Raw genomic sequence first — 19458 nt, 5'->3', positions numbered from 1 at the left:
GGTGTCACACAGTCGGAAAGAACACTGACTGCAACACTGCATATTTTAGGCCAAGCAGATTAAAAGGCAAACATGAATCTGCACCCAGGTGTATGCTAATAAAACATGTTCATTAAAGCTTACATGGAAATGTTTGCATCTTTGAGGTTAAGTTGTCCCAAACAATGGCTGCTTTTCACGCTGCCAGTCAGCCAGGTCAAATAGGAGAGGAATACTGAAAAGGTTGACACTTTGCTTTCACAGTGCACCCTCAGAGTTGGACCAAACTGCATAAAGATGTTTCACACCTCAATTGCTGATGGTTTGCAGAAAGCCTTTCCTAAAAATCAGCCTTTTCTAAGATCAAAAGAGCCAAAGGAAAAATTGAGCTTGAAATTTCATTTCATAGTATTTCTTTATTCACATCATTATGAATTAGGAGCAGACGAAGAAATGCAGTTTGAAAACGATCTTATTTGTGACGTAGAAAATACTCTGGGCGGCCCACAAGTTCCCTGCTCCGCTCTGATGCATCCACTGGCAGACAAATGGATCCATGAACCTCTTTATTTTCCTCGTCTGAGCTGGAATCTGGATCTGAGCTATACAGCTGGATAGCTCTGATAATGCTGATTTTTCTGGTGATGTTAGGTTGGGGATATGAGGGACTTTAAGGAAGCGGGAAAGCGCATAAATTGTGAATAATGGGAAGGGGGATGGGTTGCCAATGGTCCCACCCTCAATTCAGAAGTACTCTCTGCTCTGCAGAAAACTGTCCTAGACAACAGTTTTCCCCCCTCCCAAAAATGGCATAATCACAGTTAAAAGACCACTGGGAACTCTGAAAATGTCACAAGAACACGCAGACGGCTGGATCCAAATGCAGCAGGTTTCTTAGCTCAGCTAAAAGTCCACAAAGCCAAATCAGGGCCAGGCAGGCTGGAGTCAATAACACGTCAGGCAAACAGAGTCAGAAGACAGACGATCAGGTCCAGCTACGTATAACACTCAGTAATGAAGGTAGAGTGGCACAAACCATACTTCGCACTGAGTGGGGCTCAGTGCAGAGCTTAAGTAGACTGAGATTGATTAATGAATAAGAGTCAGGTGTGCTTTATCCAGGAAGTGTGTGCTGGGGTTGCTGGGAGATGTAGTGTGGTTAGAACTCTGGAGACGGTTCCCGCTGGTGACCAGAGTGGGAGACAGAATTCAGACTTCTTATAGAAAATAGATCAAAAGAGGATCAGAGTGGGACTTTTACACCTAAATCTTTTCAATCCATGAATGATCATTTCTGAAGAAATGTAAAGAAAGAGAGAGTAGCATTAGGACATTTAACCCTTGTGCTATCTTAGATGACCCCACCCTTGCATTGACGTGTTCTCCCTACCATGACAAAGGTGGATAAAGGTGGAAAGATGTCATGTCATATCATTGAAGAAAAAAGGTTCAGTGCACTGTCTAGTGGGTCTAGATGACCCAACTCCCAATGTTAAAGTGCCTAGGATAGCACAAGGGTTAAACAAAAATTGTTTTCAAATTAAAACCTTGCAGAAAAATGTTATTTAATTCTTCAGGAAGGAAGAGAACAAAAAGTAAAACTTTTAAATGTATCAACACTTCTGCACCAGGTGTGAAAAACACATCGACCTCTGGGAGCTGCAACACCTTAAGCCTCTAAAATCATTTAAAACATGAACATTACTGTCATTAGATTTTAACAGGTGGAAGATCATTTAAACCCAAAATCCACAAATTCATAATAAGGAAAAAGCAACGTGAATGCTGAACGCAAATGCAGGGATAACATTTTTTTTTTCTGTAAAAATGTGTAAATAACATTTCATGTTTGCTGCTTTTGAGGAGATCTCACCTCCTTAATGATGGGCTTCTGATTGGCAAAGTTGTTTATTTCTTTTTCTGGATTTGCACTTTTATACCTAATCTGAAGGTATTTCATCTGAATCCTCCAACTTCCTGCTTAGACTGTATCTACAGTCACACCGATGTGAACAAAGAGGAGGAGGAAAAAAAGACATGGCTACATTTTCTCATCACTCAGGAGACAGTATTAAGTCCCCATGAGTCTGATGTGCGAGCTCTGCATTCATCCATACATTGCAGTGTCTTTGCAGCCTTTCTTTGAGAAAAAGGAGAGAAAATCAAGGTCAAGCAACTTGCAAGAGAATAAATTTACACATATTTGTCCTCTAAGACCCAGTGACAGTCTCAAGGAAGGTAGCCTTGACAGGCCAGGTAATGGTGAAGATACAGGCGTGCTGCACAGAGCTCTCCTTCACCGTCTGCCTTCCCGTCTCCTCTCCCACACAGCACTCAAACCCGCGTGAGAAGTGATGGCTATGTGGGGGCTTAATTCATGAGTCACAAGCAAGTCCACGTTGTCAGTATTTGAGAAGAGAATCTAATTAAAGTAGCAAATGGAAACATAAGAGAGAGGCAGAAAGTAAGAGAATCAGCATAATTACAGCTTAATGCAAACAACTCCACGCTGTCTTTATTTCAATGAGTTAATGAGGTTACAGCCTGAAAAAAAAAAAAAAAAAGAAATACAATTCCATCACTTCCATTGTCTTCTGCTGGCCACCAAGGAAAATGAGCTGTCACCTGATCTTAATGGCGACACCCAGCCTAGAATTAATATCGCACTCCCAGACCTAATGAGCAAAAGCTGGGAAGAGGAGCGTAAACTCTTTGTCCTGCAAGTTAAGAACAAAGAAAAAAAAAAGTAAATAGGCAATGAAAAATATAAACAAATAAGTGGATGGTGCAGAGTGTAATGGTGCCTGTGAGGAAAGGGGCTGCGGCAGCGGCGGCGGCGGCGGCGGCGGCGGCGGCGGCGGCGGCGGCGGCGGCGGCGGCGGCAGCGGCAGCGGCGGCAGCGGCAGCAGCGGCAGCAGAAGCAGCAGCGGCAGCAGCTTTTTCCTGAGGGACGATTTCACTTCAAAGATGATTCATCAGTGTGACAGTTGGAGCCGTTTTTTTTTTCTTTACACCACCAAACTTAAAAAAAAAAACAAAGTCAATATTGTAACTGCACTGCAAGTAGATTTTTCAAGTTGCATGGCAATGACAATGAGAGATTAACTAAAACATGTCACATGGAGACCTGCTATGTAGACTAAATATTAAGCAAAATATTTTAATAAAAAAACAGAAAAACAATATTAGTATGGAATTGTTTCATGAAATTATCATTTTTCTCCATCAAAAGTAGAAAATAAATAATAAAAATAAGTTAAAATAGTTAAATTAAATGCCAGATCCTGTATGTTTCTATTAGAATAATTATGCAACCTTGTCTATTTTTTTGCCCCTAGGAACTTTTTATATTTACACATATTTTGTTGTTGCAGATTTTGTGTTGCATTGGCTTTTTCATTATGTCACAATCCATCTATCCATCCGTCCGTCTGTCCGTCCATCCATCCATCTTCCTCCGTCTATCCGGGACTGGGCCGGGGGGGCCTCCGCCCAGTGGGACATGCCTGGAACACCTCCCCAGGGAAGCGTCCAGGAGGCATCCAGAAGATGCCTCAGCCACCTTGTATCAAATTGTATCAATTTGTCTGACATCATGTTACATTTAATGAAAATTTTACCTTAAAAAATTGCAGTGTTAAGGTTTTCTTTGGTCAATGTGGTAAAAACAACATGAATATAAAACCAAATATATTTTTGTGGGTTAATATACATTTTACATTTTACCCCCTTCATGCGGTTTGTCACTATTCCAGAGCATACAATCCAGGACTCCACTTAATTTAGCTTCATCTTGATTGGAAAAACTACGTTTTTAGAATACAGTATATAATTTGAAATAAATTTAGCCATAAAGGCATCATATACTAAAGAAAAACTTCAAAAAAAGAAAAAAAGTTCTGGCTCTCCAATCTGTTCCATAGTCTGTCCAGGACTTAAATGTCTTTAATATTCACAGATGATACAAGAACCAACACTCTTAATTCCATAAGAGCACATTCTGCCAGCTTTCAGCGTTTTTACTGAGAGTTAGTGACTTATGTCATTTTATTACACTTTGGGCTCAATCATTACCTCCTTAAGAGGATTTACCTGTTAGATTTATCTATTAGTGAGTGCAGTCTAACAAAGTAAAGCTTGTTTTTCTGCTTTTGTGCCCTTTGAACCACTTCTTTTTTTTTTTTTTTTAACTTGTCCTGTCCAACAGCTGGGCAGACAGATGAGAGCTGAGGGCCTCTTGTGTTGGACATATTTTACTTTAACAAGAGGGGGTTATTAATCTTCAGACAAACCAAAGGTATGTCTGAATAAACCCCTTTTGTGATTGAGGCCAAACTTTATTAATTTCAATCATGTCTGAAAATCTTTGGTGTTGGACCGGACGGAAAAGGAAAGAGGGGAAGAAGAGAGAGGGACGTTAGAACCACTTTGAACCACTTCTTATAACTGAGACTTCAAAAAAAAAAAAAAAGATGTACTTTTTTCACATTTATAGCCGGATACTTCAGTTGAGGTTTTTGTTGAAGCTAAATTAGGAATTTTAAAGTCGTAAATTTAAAAAAAAAAAAGTTTTTTGTTAATTGGGCCTAAAACTCAGTTGTAACAAAATATCAGAGTTGTTTCAAAAATGTTTAAGTTTCTGCACATGAACACTTAATCAAATCAAGTAGACCCATTAATCTAAAAAGTGTAGTCCTTTAAAGGTACACGAACCGTTCAACATTATATTTAGAAAAAGAAAAAATTACATAAAAAAGTAAATGGCATAAAAGTGAACATCCTGAAAAAAACATGCATAAATAACGTGATAAATTTTAACACAAAATAACAAGTTACACGGAAAATATATATGCAGATAAGAAAGATTATTATTATTATTAATAATAATAATTATTATTATTAATATTATTATTATTATTATGTGTTTTATTTTACCGTTTTATTTTAAATACACAATTGACTTTAGAAATGAACTTTCAAATGAAGATAAACCATCATCAATTAGAAGATTACAACATTCTCTCAATATGTTCAGACATACAAAAGAAGGAAAAAGGAGGAAAATGCAAAAATAAACCCACATTTGTGTCTAAATGCTTTTTACTTTAGTGGGAGGCTAAAAAGCCTTGTAGCCAACAGCAAAAAAATAAAAAAAAACAGCATTACAGTTTAGTTATGGGTTAGCAAAAGCCAAATGCAGCAGAAAATGTGTTATGAAGGCAACCACCTGCACTTTTCTCGAACATTTGCATAGGTTGGACGGGTGTAGGAGACATAAACAGAGATCAGTGAAGAGAAAATCTGGGTGGCCATGAAAACGCTGCAGAACCTGTGACAGGAGCATATCATGACCCATCAGCGCAAAGTTAAACGAGGCAAAATCCTTAAACTGTGACTAACACTGGCACCTGTCTGTGGCGGTGAAGCACAGTCGACTCTCCCTCCACAAAATCAGTCATTCATGCTGCTTCTCTCCTTTTGATCTCCCTGCTTTGCAATGAAAGACTGGTGGAGCTTCAGCCTGGAGGAATCTTTGGAGACTCAACAGCTTGACTCATGTCATTACTGTCATGAATTTCAGATTCTCAATCTCTCTTTTCATTTTCATTCACATGGCGATGGGGATCCTTTAGTTAATTTACATTCACTCTTTGTGGAAGAGCTTCATTCTAATGCTACATACACAGCGGGGATGTGTTGGACGATCAACCGAACGCAGGTTCTGGAATGTACTTTTAGCATACGGTGCTCACACTAGTCTGTTGCTACCTAATACTAGCGTGTGTACCTACAGTTGGAAGAGGCTTGGTGCAAAATGTTGATGCGGTGCATATCATGCTCTTTCCCATCCCAGTTCTATTTCAATGTATGATCAAATTTGTGTCATGATTCTGGCTGTGCACAAACCTCACTTATTAGTCTCACTTCCACGATCAGCTTATTTACAAACGGTTGGCACTTCCGTCAATTAATGGACTTCACCCAGTCACTGTCAAGTCTGCTCACTTACGCAGGTTTACATATAGACTTTTCATTGGGAGTGGTCGCTTCAGTGCACGTTGACGAGGCCAATGTGAACGTAGTTGGGCTTCCCAGTTTAAAACTCTTGCGTTCGCGCACATCTACGTACGGGTTAATGGCCGACCAAGTGTGCATTATCAGAAATTAACGTGGGGGTGGAAGCCTCTAATCTAGCCACAGGGGTTGCAAGCCAGTTACTTCTGTGCCGGTCCCAAGCCCGGATAAATAGAGAGGGTTGCGTCAGGAAGGGCATCCGGCGTAAAAAAATTGCCAAAATAACCATGCGAATCATCCACAACACTTTAGACATACCGGATCGGTCGAGGCCCGGGTTAACAACGACCGCCACCGATGCTGTTAACCTACAGGGTGTCGGTGGAAATTTGACTACTGTTGGTCGAAGAAAGAGGGGAGGCAGAAGAGTCCGTGGCCAGAGAGAGAAGGGAAAAGGCAGGAACATAGGTTTGAGAATAGGGACTCTTAACGTTGGCACAATGACAGGGAAAGGCAGAGAGCTGGCAGACATGATGGAGAGAAGGAAGGTAGATGTACTGTGTGTGCAGGAGACAAGGTGGAAGGGCAGCAAGGCACGTAGTATTGGAGGAGGATACAAACTGTTCTATCATGGTGTTGATAGGAAGAGAAACGGGGTAGGAGTGATTCTGAAGGGGGAGTTTGTAAACAGTGTTCTAGAGGTGAAAAGAGTCTCAGACAGGATGATGAGCCTAAAGTTAGAAATTGAAGGGGTGATGGTGAATGTAGTCAGTGGGTATGCGCCACAGGTTGGCTGTGAGTTAGAAGTGAAGGAGAGATTCTGGAGTGAGTTGGATGAGGTCATAGAGAGTTTCCCCAGAGGAGAGAGAGTTGTTATTGGAGCAGACTTTAATGGGCATGTTGGTGAGGGCAACAGAGGTGATGAGGAGGTGATGGGCAGGTTTGGTGTGAAGGAAAGGAATCTGGAGGGACAGATGGTGGTGGACTTTGCGAAGAGGATGGAAATGGCTGTAGTCAACACTTACTTCCAGAAGAGAGAGGAACATAGAGTGACATACAGAAGTGGAGGTAGGAGTACTCAGGTGGACTACATCCTATGTAGACGAGGTCATTTGAGAGAGGTCAATGACTGCAAAGTGGTGGTAGGAGAGAGTGTAGCCAGACAGCACCGCATGGTGGTGTGTAAAATGACTCTGGAGGTCAGGAAGAAGAAGAGAGGGAAAACAGAAAAGAAGACCAAGTGGTGGAAGCTACAGAATGAAGAAACTTGTGAGGAATTTAGGCAGAAGTTGAGACAGGTCCTGGGTGGTCAGGATGAGCTTCCAGAGGACTGGGAAACTACAGCAGAGATTATCAGGGAAACAGGTAGGAAGGTGCTAGGTGTGTCATCTGGAAAGAGGAAAGACGGTAAAGAGACTTGGTGGTGGAATGAGGAAGTACAGGAATGCGTCCAGAGGAAGAGGTTGGCTAAAAGGAAGTGGGATGTAGAAAGGACTGAGGAAGGTAGACAGGAGTACAAGGAAGCGCAGCGTAGAGTGAAGAGAGAGGTGGCAAAGGCCAAACAGAAAGCTTACGATGAGCTATATGACAGGTTAGACACAAAGGAAGGAGAGAAGGCATTGTACAGACTAGCCAGACAGAGAGACAGAGATGGGAAGGACGTGCAACAGATAAGGGTGATTAAGGACAGAGATGGAAAGGTGCTAACAACCCAAGAGAGTGTACAGAAAAGATGGAAGGAGTATTTTGAGGAGCTGATGAACAAGAAAATGACAGGGAAAGAAGGGAGGAAGATGTGGTTGTTGTGGAGCAGGAAGTAGCAGAGATTGGAAAGGATGAGGTTAGGAAGGCTCTGAAAAGGATGAAGAGCGGAAAGGCCGTTGGTCCTGATGACCTACCTGTGGAGGTATGGAAGTGCTTAGGAGAGACAGCAGTGGAATTTCTAACAAGGTTGTTCAATAGGATTTTAGAGAGTGAGAAGATGCCTGAGGAATGGAGGAGAAGCGTTCTGGTTCCGATCTTTAAGAACAAGGGTGACACGCAGAACTGCAGTAACTATAGAGGAATAATGTTGTGGTTCTGTTGAGCATGCCTCCTCCTTGGAGCCCAACACCTGCTGCTCATCTCTACAATCAGCACCTCCACACCTGCAGGCCATCACAGACTCTATTTATTCCTGAGGAGGATCTCCAGCCAGCGCCAGATTATTGTTCACCCTGTGGTAACAAGTCCTTGGCTTTGAACAATCCGTCACACTCAAGAGCAACTAAAATAACTTTTGCATCTCTTTCCAGTCTGCCTGCCTGCCTGCCTTCCAGTCTGCCTGCCTTCCAGTCTGCCTGCCTGCCTGCCTTCCAGTCTGCCTGCCTGCCTATCAGTCTGCCTGCCAAGTCAAATTAAATAACCTAACTTCTATCAGTTTGTGTCTGCACTTGGATTCAGTTATCCACTCCCCTCTCCCAACAAATAAAGTTGATGAGCCACACAATGAAGCTGTGGGAAAGAGTAGTGGAAGCCAGGCTTAGGAAGAAGGTGGAGATCTGTGAGCAGCAGTATGGTTTCATGCCCCGTAAGAGCACCACTGATGCCATTTTTGCTTTGAGAATGTTGATGGAAAAGTACAGAGAAGGTCAGAAGGAGCTGCATTGTGTGTTCGTAGATTTAGAGAAGGCGTATGACAGGGTGCCGAGGGAGGAGCTGTGGTACTGTATGAGGTCGTCTGGAGTGGCAGAGAAGTATGTCAGAGTAGTTCAGGACATGTATGAGAGAAGTATGACGGTGGTGAGATGTGCTGTAGGTCAGACAGAGGAGTTCAAGGTGGAGGTGGGACTACACCAAGGATCAGCTTTGAGTCCTTTTTTGTTTGCTATGCTGATGGACAGGCTGACAGACGAGGTAAGACAGGAATCTCCCTGGACAATGATGTTTGCGGATGACATTGTAATTTGCAGTGAGAGTAGAGAGCAGGTGGAGGAACAGCTAGAGAGGTGGGGGTTTGCTCTGGAAAGAAGAGGTATGAAGGTCAGTCGTAGTAAGACAGAATACATGTGTCTGAACGAGAGGGATCAAGGTAGAAGCGTTAGGTTACAGGGGACTGAGGTGAAGAAGGTGCAGGAGTTTAAGTACTTGGGGTCAACAGTTCAGTGTGATGGGGAGTGTGGAAAAGAGGTGAAGAGGCGAGTGCAGGCAGGTTGGAGCGGTTGGAGGAAAGTGTCAGGAGTGTTGTGTGACAGAAGAGTGTCAGCAAGACTCAAAGGAAAGGTGTACAAGACAGTGGTGAGACCAGCTCTGCTCTATGGGTTAGAGACGGTAGCAGTGAGACAGAGACAAGAGGCTGAGATGGAGGTAGCGGAGATGAAGATGTTGAGGTTCTCCTTAGGAGTGACCAGGTTAGACAGGATAAGGAACGAATACATCAGAGGGACGGCTCATGTTGCCTGTGTTAGCGACAAAGTCAGAGAAGCCAGACTGAGATGGTTTGGACATGTTCAGAGGAGGGATAGTGGATATATTGGTAGAAGGATGTTGGAGATGGAGCTGCCTGGCCGGAGGGCAAGAGGACGGCCAAAGAGGAGATATATGGATGTCTTAACAGAGGACATGAAGTTGGCTAACGTTAGGGTAGAAGATGTTTATGATAGAGTGAGGTGGAAAAGGATGATTCGCTGTGGCGACCCCTGATGGGAAAACCCGAAAGAGAAAGAAGAACGTGGGGGTGGAAGCCTGAACCGCGAAGCGTCGGACGGTTGCTTCGGCGAAGTCCGTTAATGCTGATTATGCACACTTCGAAGGCCATTAACCCGCTTATACCATGGTCACTTACAAAACGTTCAACCAGTTTTTAGTACTTTATTCTTGGTTCTGTTTCTGTTTGAATCACTTTTTTTTTTACAAAAGGTAGACTATTTGTCATGTGGTGCGGCGCGTTGTCACTGTAACCTCGAGTGCAGCGGCAAAGGAAAGCTACATCTATGCTGATCGTCACGAAATAAAGCATCAGTTCAGAGAGAAAGATCCCCTTTTACCGCTTGTTTTTGTCCAGATTACGAAGAAAAAGTTTGTTTTAAAGAAGCCAGCGCAATGATATAGAACATTAAAGCTATATGTGACCAGAACTTCTTTTAAGATGTACCGGTTATAATCACTGCGGATTATCACTTTTTAAACGCACACGCAGCAGCCAATCAGAATCGAGAATTCACCCAGACCATGGTATAAACATTTTAAGGACCGTTTTCAAGCTCTCCGTACAACAGTCGCAGACACTGAACGCACATTTTGTATGTAAAACCAGGTCAAACTTTGACAATACAGGACTCTAGGGGTGTAACGATTAATTTTCAAAGCAATTCGTTTCATAGCATAATTTACTGTTTGGTTGCCAATAAGATCCAAAGTCGATGTTGGTTTATTTTGAACGATCCAATTCACTGACCTAAAATCCATCCAGAACAATTTTGGGAAAAACTTCAACCAGTGTGGTTTCAGGGTACTGAACAGTACAGATGAAGATTTCCAGAGTCCTTGTTTTTCTTGCAAGATAATCAAGTGTAAATTAAATATTTGTACAAACAAAGAAATAAGAAATAATGGAATACCCATTCACATTTCAACCCAATGTTTTTTTCTACATCCAAATAATCCAAAGGGAACATTGTTAGAACATTCTAGCACACTGCTAAATTCAAAGTGTTTCCACACATTGGACTGGAATGATGGACTGATCCATTTTCGCTGACGTGTGTGATTTCCACTGTGACGGTGGTTTTTAAATTGTATTAAAATAAACCTATCAAGCATAAATACCAATTCATTTTCCAATATTATTTATCAATGTATCTCATTTTGTAACAATTTTTTAATGGTATAGGTCGATTCGATTAACAACTTGGCTCAGAGAGATTGATCTGGTTGGACTTTAGGAACAGAAATCGATTCATCAATTAGTCGTTACATGCCTAATGGCGTCCCTTTCTTGGAAGTACCAAATTTTGAAAATTGATCACGGAGAGAAATCCATAATTGCAGTTTGTACCCGATCAAAATTCTATGACACCGCGTTGGAAGAGAGTTGTGAAAGAAAATACCTGGAGCAAGATTTACAAGGTTTGTCTGCCTCGACACTTTGGACATAAGCCTCTTCCAACTGCAGGTAGCAGACATGCACTAGTAAACAGCAGGACAGGTGAAAGAAGAAGAAGCCCCTCCTTGCTTTCCCAGTGTGAACACTGGGCTAAATGTGTGTTCATGAAACCACGTTTATTGCATTCTTCAAAGCAGGTCCCAAGCCCCATGAGTCTGTCGTTTATGGAAATGTACCATTGTCCTTTTCACGTGCAGCCATGTCTGTGATGGGAAGAGGAAGCGATCAGCAGTGATAGTTCCTATCAGATCGACCATGTTTGGAATATCATAACCTTTCATGATCAACACAAGAAAATAATTTAGAAAACTTGTTTCTTAAGTACTTGTGACATAAACGTAAGGAAACGGCGTGCAAAGATCGGGATCAGACCTGTTTGGATAGGAAAGGCAGAGACAACTGTGAATGATGGCAGCGTTTTGTTTTGTGCATGCTGACCTCGTTCTCGGCGGCGGCTTTGGCCCGGATCTCCCTGGCCATCTGGCCCTGCCCGTCTCTGCTGCGAGTAAATACCAGACACTGACATATTCTGATGGTGTGACTCAATATTGGTGGTAGTTGTAAGCTTGAGATTAGCAAACTGCACCCTCCATTTCATTCAAATAAACCGCACACCTGGCAGAGGGCTCCATTCACCTGCTCTCCACGGCAATCTTCCGTCCATTATCTGTCAGTGAGCTTTAGCGTTATTAATGCAAGCGTTTCTGCTGTCAGATAATGGCGCCCCATCAGAGGCGTGTTTGTTTCCATTCAACAGAAACAGGCTTTTCTGTGGGCCAACACTGAATCGTATGTCAGCTGCAAGGATCTGTTTTTTCTTCCGTCGTTCTTTTTTCCAGAGAAGGCTGGCTTTCTAATGAGCTGCAAACTGGATGTTTTTGAAGTAGCGATAGACAGAAGAGGACTTTGAACAAACTCTTATCCATTATGAATAATCCTGATCACCCTCCATCCTCTACAAGATGAATAGTGGAAGGCCTTTCCAAGAGGCTAAGGACGTTTCGGCTCACACCATAGGATCGTTTGGCCGAATCCAAATTGCTTCCCTAGACCTATGGGTTCTCCCTACCCCTACATTTATCCCTACAAAAGGAAATACGAGGAAAAATTGTGGCGATGTGTGAATTCCCTAATCCCTGACTAATAAAAAACGAAATAGTGTGGGACTATCTACTGCCCTGGATTTCTTAAGCAACTTGGTGCACCATGCTCACTACTTTTTTTTTAACCGCAAATGTGATGTCACCGATTTAAAAGATTGAAAATCAAATCACTTTTCTGACAACTATTCATAAATCCACTGTGTTCTGAAGATGAAAACGTGGATGGTTTATTAAAAAAAACCAACAACATTCAAACACATTTTTTGAGTGCCAAAATTGTTCAAACGCAAAGCATTGTGGTCTATATTCGCAAATTTCTAGAGTACAGGATTTTGGAAGGACAGCGCTACAAAAGGGCAAACACACTACATGGTGCACTAAGCACTGAGTAGTGAAGGAATTCGGACACAGCTTTTGTCTTCAAGTGTCCTAACGCTTGATGACGACATCAATAGTTGGCTACGTTAGCATGTAGCTGCTAGCGCTAGCAAAATTCAAAGCAAAATTGGTTTTTAGAACTTTAAAACAAAACAAAAGCTCAATACTTACATTTAAATGTCAACTTCTGTGCATTACCCATGTGTAGAAATGCGTTTCTCCTCTGCGCCACAGCATGACGCACATCACTCTACCGGCAGATGGATACCCAGCCCTAAGTTACTACAGGTCTGCCTTAAAAAAACACTTTCGGCCACCACTACAGCTTCAAATGCCCCTACAGTTGGAGCAATAGGAAGGAACTAGAGGAGTAGGGAAGCTATTCGGATTTGGCCTATAAGTCGTCTTCCTTGTGCCAGAGATAAACTGCATTACTGCTGTAGATATCTATGTAAAATTCTGCTGTTTTTGCTCAAACTACTCCAACTGTCCAATGTCCCAGGTTGGGATCAATAAAGTACCTTTATCTTATCTTATTTTGAAAGCTCATATTAAAAAAAAAAAAAAAAAAGCTTAGAAACCGATTCTCTGCAGAGATCATCTTTCCAGTGACTCTGCAGGAAGTGGTTTTCGTGGCGGCCTGTAGGGGGCGCGTGGTACCTACAGATAGCAGCGCGCTCAGGAGCCTCTACAGGGCAGAGATGGAGACCCTGAGCGACACTGAGTGGATCTGACACAGTGAGAGTGGGCTGTTGAGCAGTCAAAGCACTTTGTAAAGACAAACTTTATCACCGTCACTCCACGGTGCCAGAGTGCAGAGTCAAAAATCCAGTTTGAGGTGGGACGGGGGGTCGGGGGGGGGGGGGGGGGGTTTAGCTTTAGCCAAACATAAAAGCTTATTTTGTGGGAAATTAATGACCGAATAGAACAAAAACCTTTTTTTAGACCAGCTCAGCGGTCCGTCCCTGGACAGCGCTCGGGTCCCAGTCTCCCCCCCCCTCCTGCCTTTTTCGGCTTGTTCTTCCACAGTGCCTGCGCGTGTGCGTGTCTGGCTGCGTCCCATACAAATAGATGCGCCTCACGTCACAGTCCCTACCCACCTCAGCCACCACACCCCACCCCCAGCAGCCCCAAACCTCTGCGCATTAAACATTCATCAGAGCGCCGCCCGGCGCTGCAGAAGTACCATTAGATTTCAAAGTCACTCTTTAAAACCCCGCAGTCACCACTTATCAGGAACCGAAATGATTTGTCCCCCCCCCCCCCCTCTTATTTATGTCTTCCGTGGTAGGAAACAGGTCAGGAATCACATGATGGGGATGGGTGGGGTGAAGGGGTTAGACTACACAAAAACAAGTTTTATAGGTTTTTGTGTTTTATTTTGCTGCGTGACACAGACCCATGAAAGAATCATCCCAGGGTCCCCCCCATCTCTCCCCTTTCTGCCCCGCCCCTCCTCCCTCTCCACCCTGCCGTGGCAAACGCTCACTGACGCGCACCAGTGCAGCCGCCATCCACGCTCACAGCGCGCTCCCCAGCCCGTGTACTTGGAGAAATAACAGCGCGCGGAGCGGAGACCTGACCGGATATGTGCTGCGATTACTAACAGATGGATCCAGTTGGGTTTTCGCCCTGATTGCTGAAACACTTTCAGCTCCTTCCTCCGGAGCTGTCTGCGCCTCCCTCGGATTTTGGGGAGGTTTTTTCTTTTCTTTTCTTTTTTCTTTACCATTCCCTGTCTGGATGTTTATGGATGACAGTTCCGTTCCACCCCACGTCCACATGACTGAACCAGGGTGCAAACGGAGACGTCTCTCCCCACTCGGGAAGACCCACGGCTAAAGTTTGAGGGGGTGCTTTTGCGCGTCCGGCCGCGCGCTGGATTTGCAGCCAACAATAAATTGCTTCACAAAGCGGATATCGTCTCTGTCCCCCCACCGTGGGAGTCATTTGGATTTATAGTGCTCCTGGATTTCAGGCTGGTCTAAATCATGAGGACCGTCGTTGTTAATGGTGAGTACGACTCAGTCTGACAGGCAGGCAGGCAGACAGGCAGACAGACAGACAGACAGAACCTCTAAAGTTCCCTCATCAGAGCAGAGCAGAGGATGCCGTCTGGTTTCTGCGCACAGATGAAAACCCACATCTGCGCGCGCGCTTCGGCGGCCCCGCGCCGGAGAAGGGAAAAAGAGACCAGGTGTCCCAATTGGAGTTGACTCTGACATCTCTCCCACGGATTGGTCAAAGTGATGCATGGCTGAGAAGGAAGCAGAACGGCTCTTCTCTGCCTTGCAACACATTCTAGTTTGATATCTGGGTCGGGGAAAAAAGGTGCGTCAGAATCAGCTGTGAACATCACGGTGCAGCTGGAAACGACCTTGACTTGGAGTCTCGGATCATGAGTCATAATTCAGACTTTTCTCTTCAGAGCAGTGAGTGTGCACGCGTGGCTGAAAGATGTCTGCGGTGGTCAATAGGTCACACGCGGCGTGGAAACTTAACCCGTGCGTGTGCTGCTTGGATGAAGGATGGAAATAGCCCGCTTGGTGCCTCCGCCCCCCCCCCCCCCCAGCTCCCTGGCTCCTGTTGTTTTCTGGCGGAAGCAGCATCCCCCCCCCCCCCCCCCCCAATGGAGGTGCGGCCAAACTGACCGGAAGCTGGGTCTCTGGGCTTGGACGTATTCTAATGAAGGCGTTACGGACCTCCTGAGCGCAGCAGAAATGCTTGAGAATTTCATTTCCTTGCGAGTGTGTTGAAGCGCGCATGTGCGTGGTAGTGGAGGGAGGAGGCAGCAAACGCACCTGGTGCCCTTTGCTTTTCTGGGCCCCAAGCTTTTCCAGGTGCGACGGGGGTGGAGAAGAGGCTCCATCAGCTGAGTGAAAAAGCAAAAGCTTGAGGGAAAAGCCCCGTTTCTGGCCTGCCCCACGCACGTGCACACACTCCACGGGAGCAGAATCGCACGCACTCAGGGCTTATGCAACACACCCCACACTCTGCATCTTCCTCCCGATGTTCATTACTTGGCTAAAACTAGAGGATTATGGCAAGAAAGCCGCAGATTATTGCTGGCCCGCGGAATAACTCTGCGGCACCACTTGCAGAATCAAAGACGTAAATCTGCTTGTGCATTCTCTTTGATATGTCACAGACTGATGCAAATTCAAGTGCACAGCCCATCACTGGCACAAGATGGCTCTGGGTCCCTCAGACCTTACCTTTCAGGCAACTTTTCATCATCCAGCTGTTGGCGTGATTTAGCAGCAGGCTGCTGACACACCTATGTCTGATGTCTCAGTTATAATTGGTATCTATCTCCAAGGCACCTGATTTGGCTGTGAAAATATGGCCTGTCGTGTCTTGTGTTTAAAGTGTCGGCTGAGCAGGGACTTTAATTTACACCCTTTTTCACCCAGTCAGCATATGATCAAATGCCTCTGTGGGAAAGCTGTTGCTCGGGGGGGTCGTTGCTCCTTTCCTACTGTCAAGCAAAGCCAATAAAGTTCAAATAAATGGATATAACCATTGTGATGCTACTAAATGCCTTTTCTTCAGGACTTAGAAACTATTAGACGATGGCAGGCATTTTCTGCTTGGATCAGAAAGGTTTTCGGCACTGCACTGCCCAAAAAAATAAAAAGAATAATAGGAGAAATAAAATCTGCCCTGTTTTCAAAACTGGGCCACAGGATGCAGCTCCGGAGGTGAAGCAGATAATTGCTCAGAGCATGTTAGACCGTAAAGAAAAGAAACGATGGCGTGCAAAAAGAAGAAAAAGACTGATTTGCATTGCAGCATTAGGTGAGATCAAACACCGGCACAGCTTCACAATGAGATAAGGCATCTTCAGCCTCCCGAAAGGGAATGTGAAATTGATCCATCTTAGTGTCTGTATGGATGTTTACACAAACGCAGGGGGAGGGCTACAGGAATAATGTGTGTGTGGGTGTAGTGTTGCGCGTTTGTGGGGTCTGAGGGAGGGGAGGGCAGTGAGACATAAAACAAGATGTATGTTTTCTCGTTAAGGTGTCTCTTAGTGTGTCTATGCGCAAGAAAATGAAGAAAAATGATGGACTGTTACTTTGGGAATGTGAGTTATGACCAGTGGTGGATGTAGCTTGAGTGACCCCCCCCCCCCCCCACACACACACAAGTCTCTTTGTTTGACCAAGGAATCTTTGTTTTCCTGGAGAAAAATACATTTATTATAACTTTCTTATGACTAGGTTGCACCTCCATTGATCCTTTGGAAACACTGAATTATGTCAGAAAGAGACAAAAATCAAAATGGAAACTTAAAATAATTGAATTGCATGTATGTAAAACAAGAATGGGCGGTGAAAGAGGGAGCAACATCATGTGTTAGAAGTTCATTAGAATTGCACTTCAATACAGTTTATGTCTTTAGATATTTAAGGTGCTCTTTAAAGCACTAATATATCAAACCTGCAGTTTAATAGTGACTTTACTGGACCATATTTCAATCTGAAATCTGTTCAAATCCAAAAAAATAACCCAAAAATCCTCTTGTAGCATCAGTTGAAGTTTTCCAGAACAAAATAGCAGCTAATTGAACTTGTTCACTTGGAAATGGAAAGCATTTATATTCTATGATACTGATGGAAGATTTAAATCAAAACTCACTTTGACATGAATGTATGCTGGTCATGCTTTTCAACACAGTAAAAAAACAGCAGAATTTTAGTGTAATTAACCTAATATAATGTGGCTGAAGTGCATGCATTTTATGTATCAGCCCAGCAGCTTTTTTGGAAAAACCTTTTATTTGCATTTTTATTTCACTTCTTAAAAAAAAAAAGAAACACTAAAATTTAAAATAAATGAAGTAGAGTCTTGGATTATTCAATCCCTCTTCCTGAAAACTCATGTCTAGGTGTTGCAACACTTTTGTCTATACACTGCTGCTTTTTTTCTGTTCTGCACTCCTGGTTTGACCAGAAAGCATAAAGAATTCACTTCTGGCCTGTTCCAGTGAAGCTGCGTGAGCTGCAGTTTAGAGAACCCGCCATCTTTGTACAGCCCTTCCCATCCACTGTGCACAGAATGTTGTTCTTTGCTAAAAAAGAAGAATGGCCATCTCTAGAAAGGATGCCCCGTTAAGGAAAGCATATTATTCCTTTAAACTGTTCCCTGCATCCATGCTTTAGTAGCAGGAGTATAAATTGATGTTGCCATGCAGGGCATTGGTACAGCCCCTGTTGCTTCAGGTAGCCTGTGTTATTTATTTATTTATTTTCTGAATAACAATCAGAAACAAACTGTCCTTGTTTGGTTTTTTTGGAACACAACGTGTAAATTAAAAAGGTATAACAGACTAAACAGTTATCTAAAACAATGGTTCCCAACCTGTTAGTCAAGTGTGTCCCATGGACTTTACTGGACTCATTTAAAGACCCACTCTGATCATCTTCTGATCTATTTTCAATGCATTTCCAGTGGTCTTTTAACTATGAGTTAAAAGACCACTGAGTGGCAGTAGTTCATTAGAAAATTAACTTAATATTTATGGAGGTGGTCTTTAAAAAATGTTTCCTTTTTCTCAACTGTCCCCCTTCCATCGTTAGTGTTCTGGTGTCTTTATCGATTCCCTGATTTCGTAAACTAGTTTGCCAGAAAGTATTAAAGCAGAGGAGAGTGTATTGAAGTGGTGACACCATAAGCCAGTACAAATGTAGTAGTTTGGCTCCTGTGATAACTCTGTTCTGTGCACAATTAAGTGATCCACGCCAAGGCCAGCTTGCAGATCACTGGACTCCTGTGTATTATGGATATGCTAGAACCGCTAAATGTGCCGGGGCGAGTCTCTAAAGATAAAACATCAGTTAAATAACAGGCACGTGTCGACTGCTTCAAAAAAGCTCAGCATTAAAGGGAAAAAAAGAAAATTAAACCGCAGATGACACTGTACCTAACAAACACACAGCAGCTTTACAAGACTTCAGTCCTCTTTTCATTTATTGGTGGATGATTAACCACAGAAAAGAGAAAACTACTACCTACTATGTGTATGCTCAAGTCTAGATCATTGCAAAGTGATCACTGGTTGGAGAACTCAGACCTCTGTTGTATTTGGGCCAGTTCAATTCCTTATGGTCTTATGGATGTCCAGTCTGTGTTTCTGCATTTTGTCCTTCATGTTACAAACAAAACCAAATACGTTAACTAGCACATGATTTTCTGAATATTTTTTTCTCACAATTATGATTTACAGTGAACTCCTAACAAACTGTGAAAAGCTTAGTTCTTGGTGTTAGAAGGTTAGAAATGGCGCCTCATCACAATGCAATGAAACATAAAACAACTTAAATCAAAAGATATAAAAGATAATGTTTAAAACATGGTTTAACCTCCAGATAAAATCAACTCAGAAATATTAACTTTATTTGATCCTAACAGTCTTGTTTTGTACAGTTTCTTCTCTCTAATGGTTCACATTTCCTTTTCATTCAGTGTTCTTTCTGGAATTAGTTTAAGGTATCAAATCAAAAGACAAACAAGCAAATATACACATAGACATATGTCAAACCGAGTTAGGGTAGGTTGATTGGGAAAAAAGAAGGTAAAGAAATGCAAACATAGAAGCATCCGCATACTAATACAAATTCATTTACCGTATGTTCCACTTCATAGGACAGATTTAAAAGCCTCAATTAAAAAAAACAAATACAGCAGTGCACCTTATAATCTGGAGCGCCTTTTTTATGGATTCATTCTGATTTTGTTTACTGATGTCGCAGTGATTTTGAAAAATACGCGACTTTCTGTCAAACCAGGTTCATTTCCCAGATGAGCTTCCTCCAGTGTGGGTCCTCGGGGAAGACC

The 19458-nt window shown here is 43.1% G+C and overlaps 1 protein-coding gene across 1 annotated transcript in view; it reads left to right on the top strand.

Moving 5' to 3' along the window:
- The first annotated feature begins 14031 nt into the window (after window positions 1-14031).
- Window positions 14032-19458, top strand: part of rtn4r (reticulon 4 receptor) — a 78586-nt gene continuing 73159 nt past the window's right edge. The window contains exon 1 of the mRNA XM_023958209.1: window positions 14032-14631. Coding sequence (XP_023813977.1) covers window positions 14610-14631 — 22 coding nt within the window. The 5' untranslated portion in view covers window positions 14032-14609. The remainder of the gene's footprint in view (window positions 14632-19458) is intronic.

The sequence above is a fragment of the Oryzias latipes genome, chromosome 9 (genome assembly GCF_002234675.1).
Source record: "Oryzias latipes chromosome 9, ASM223467v1".
Lineage (NCBI taxonomy): Eukaryota > Metazoa > Chordata > Actinopteri > Beloniformes > Adrianichthyidae > Oryzias > Oryzias latipes.
The sequence above is the reverse complement of the archived record's forward strand: the minus strand, read 5'-3'. Positions and strand labels throughout refer to the sequence as shown.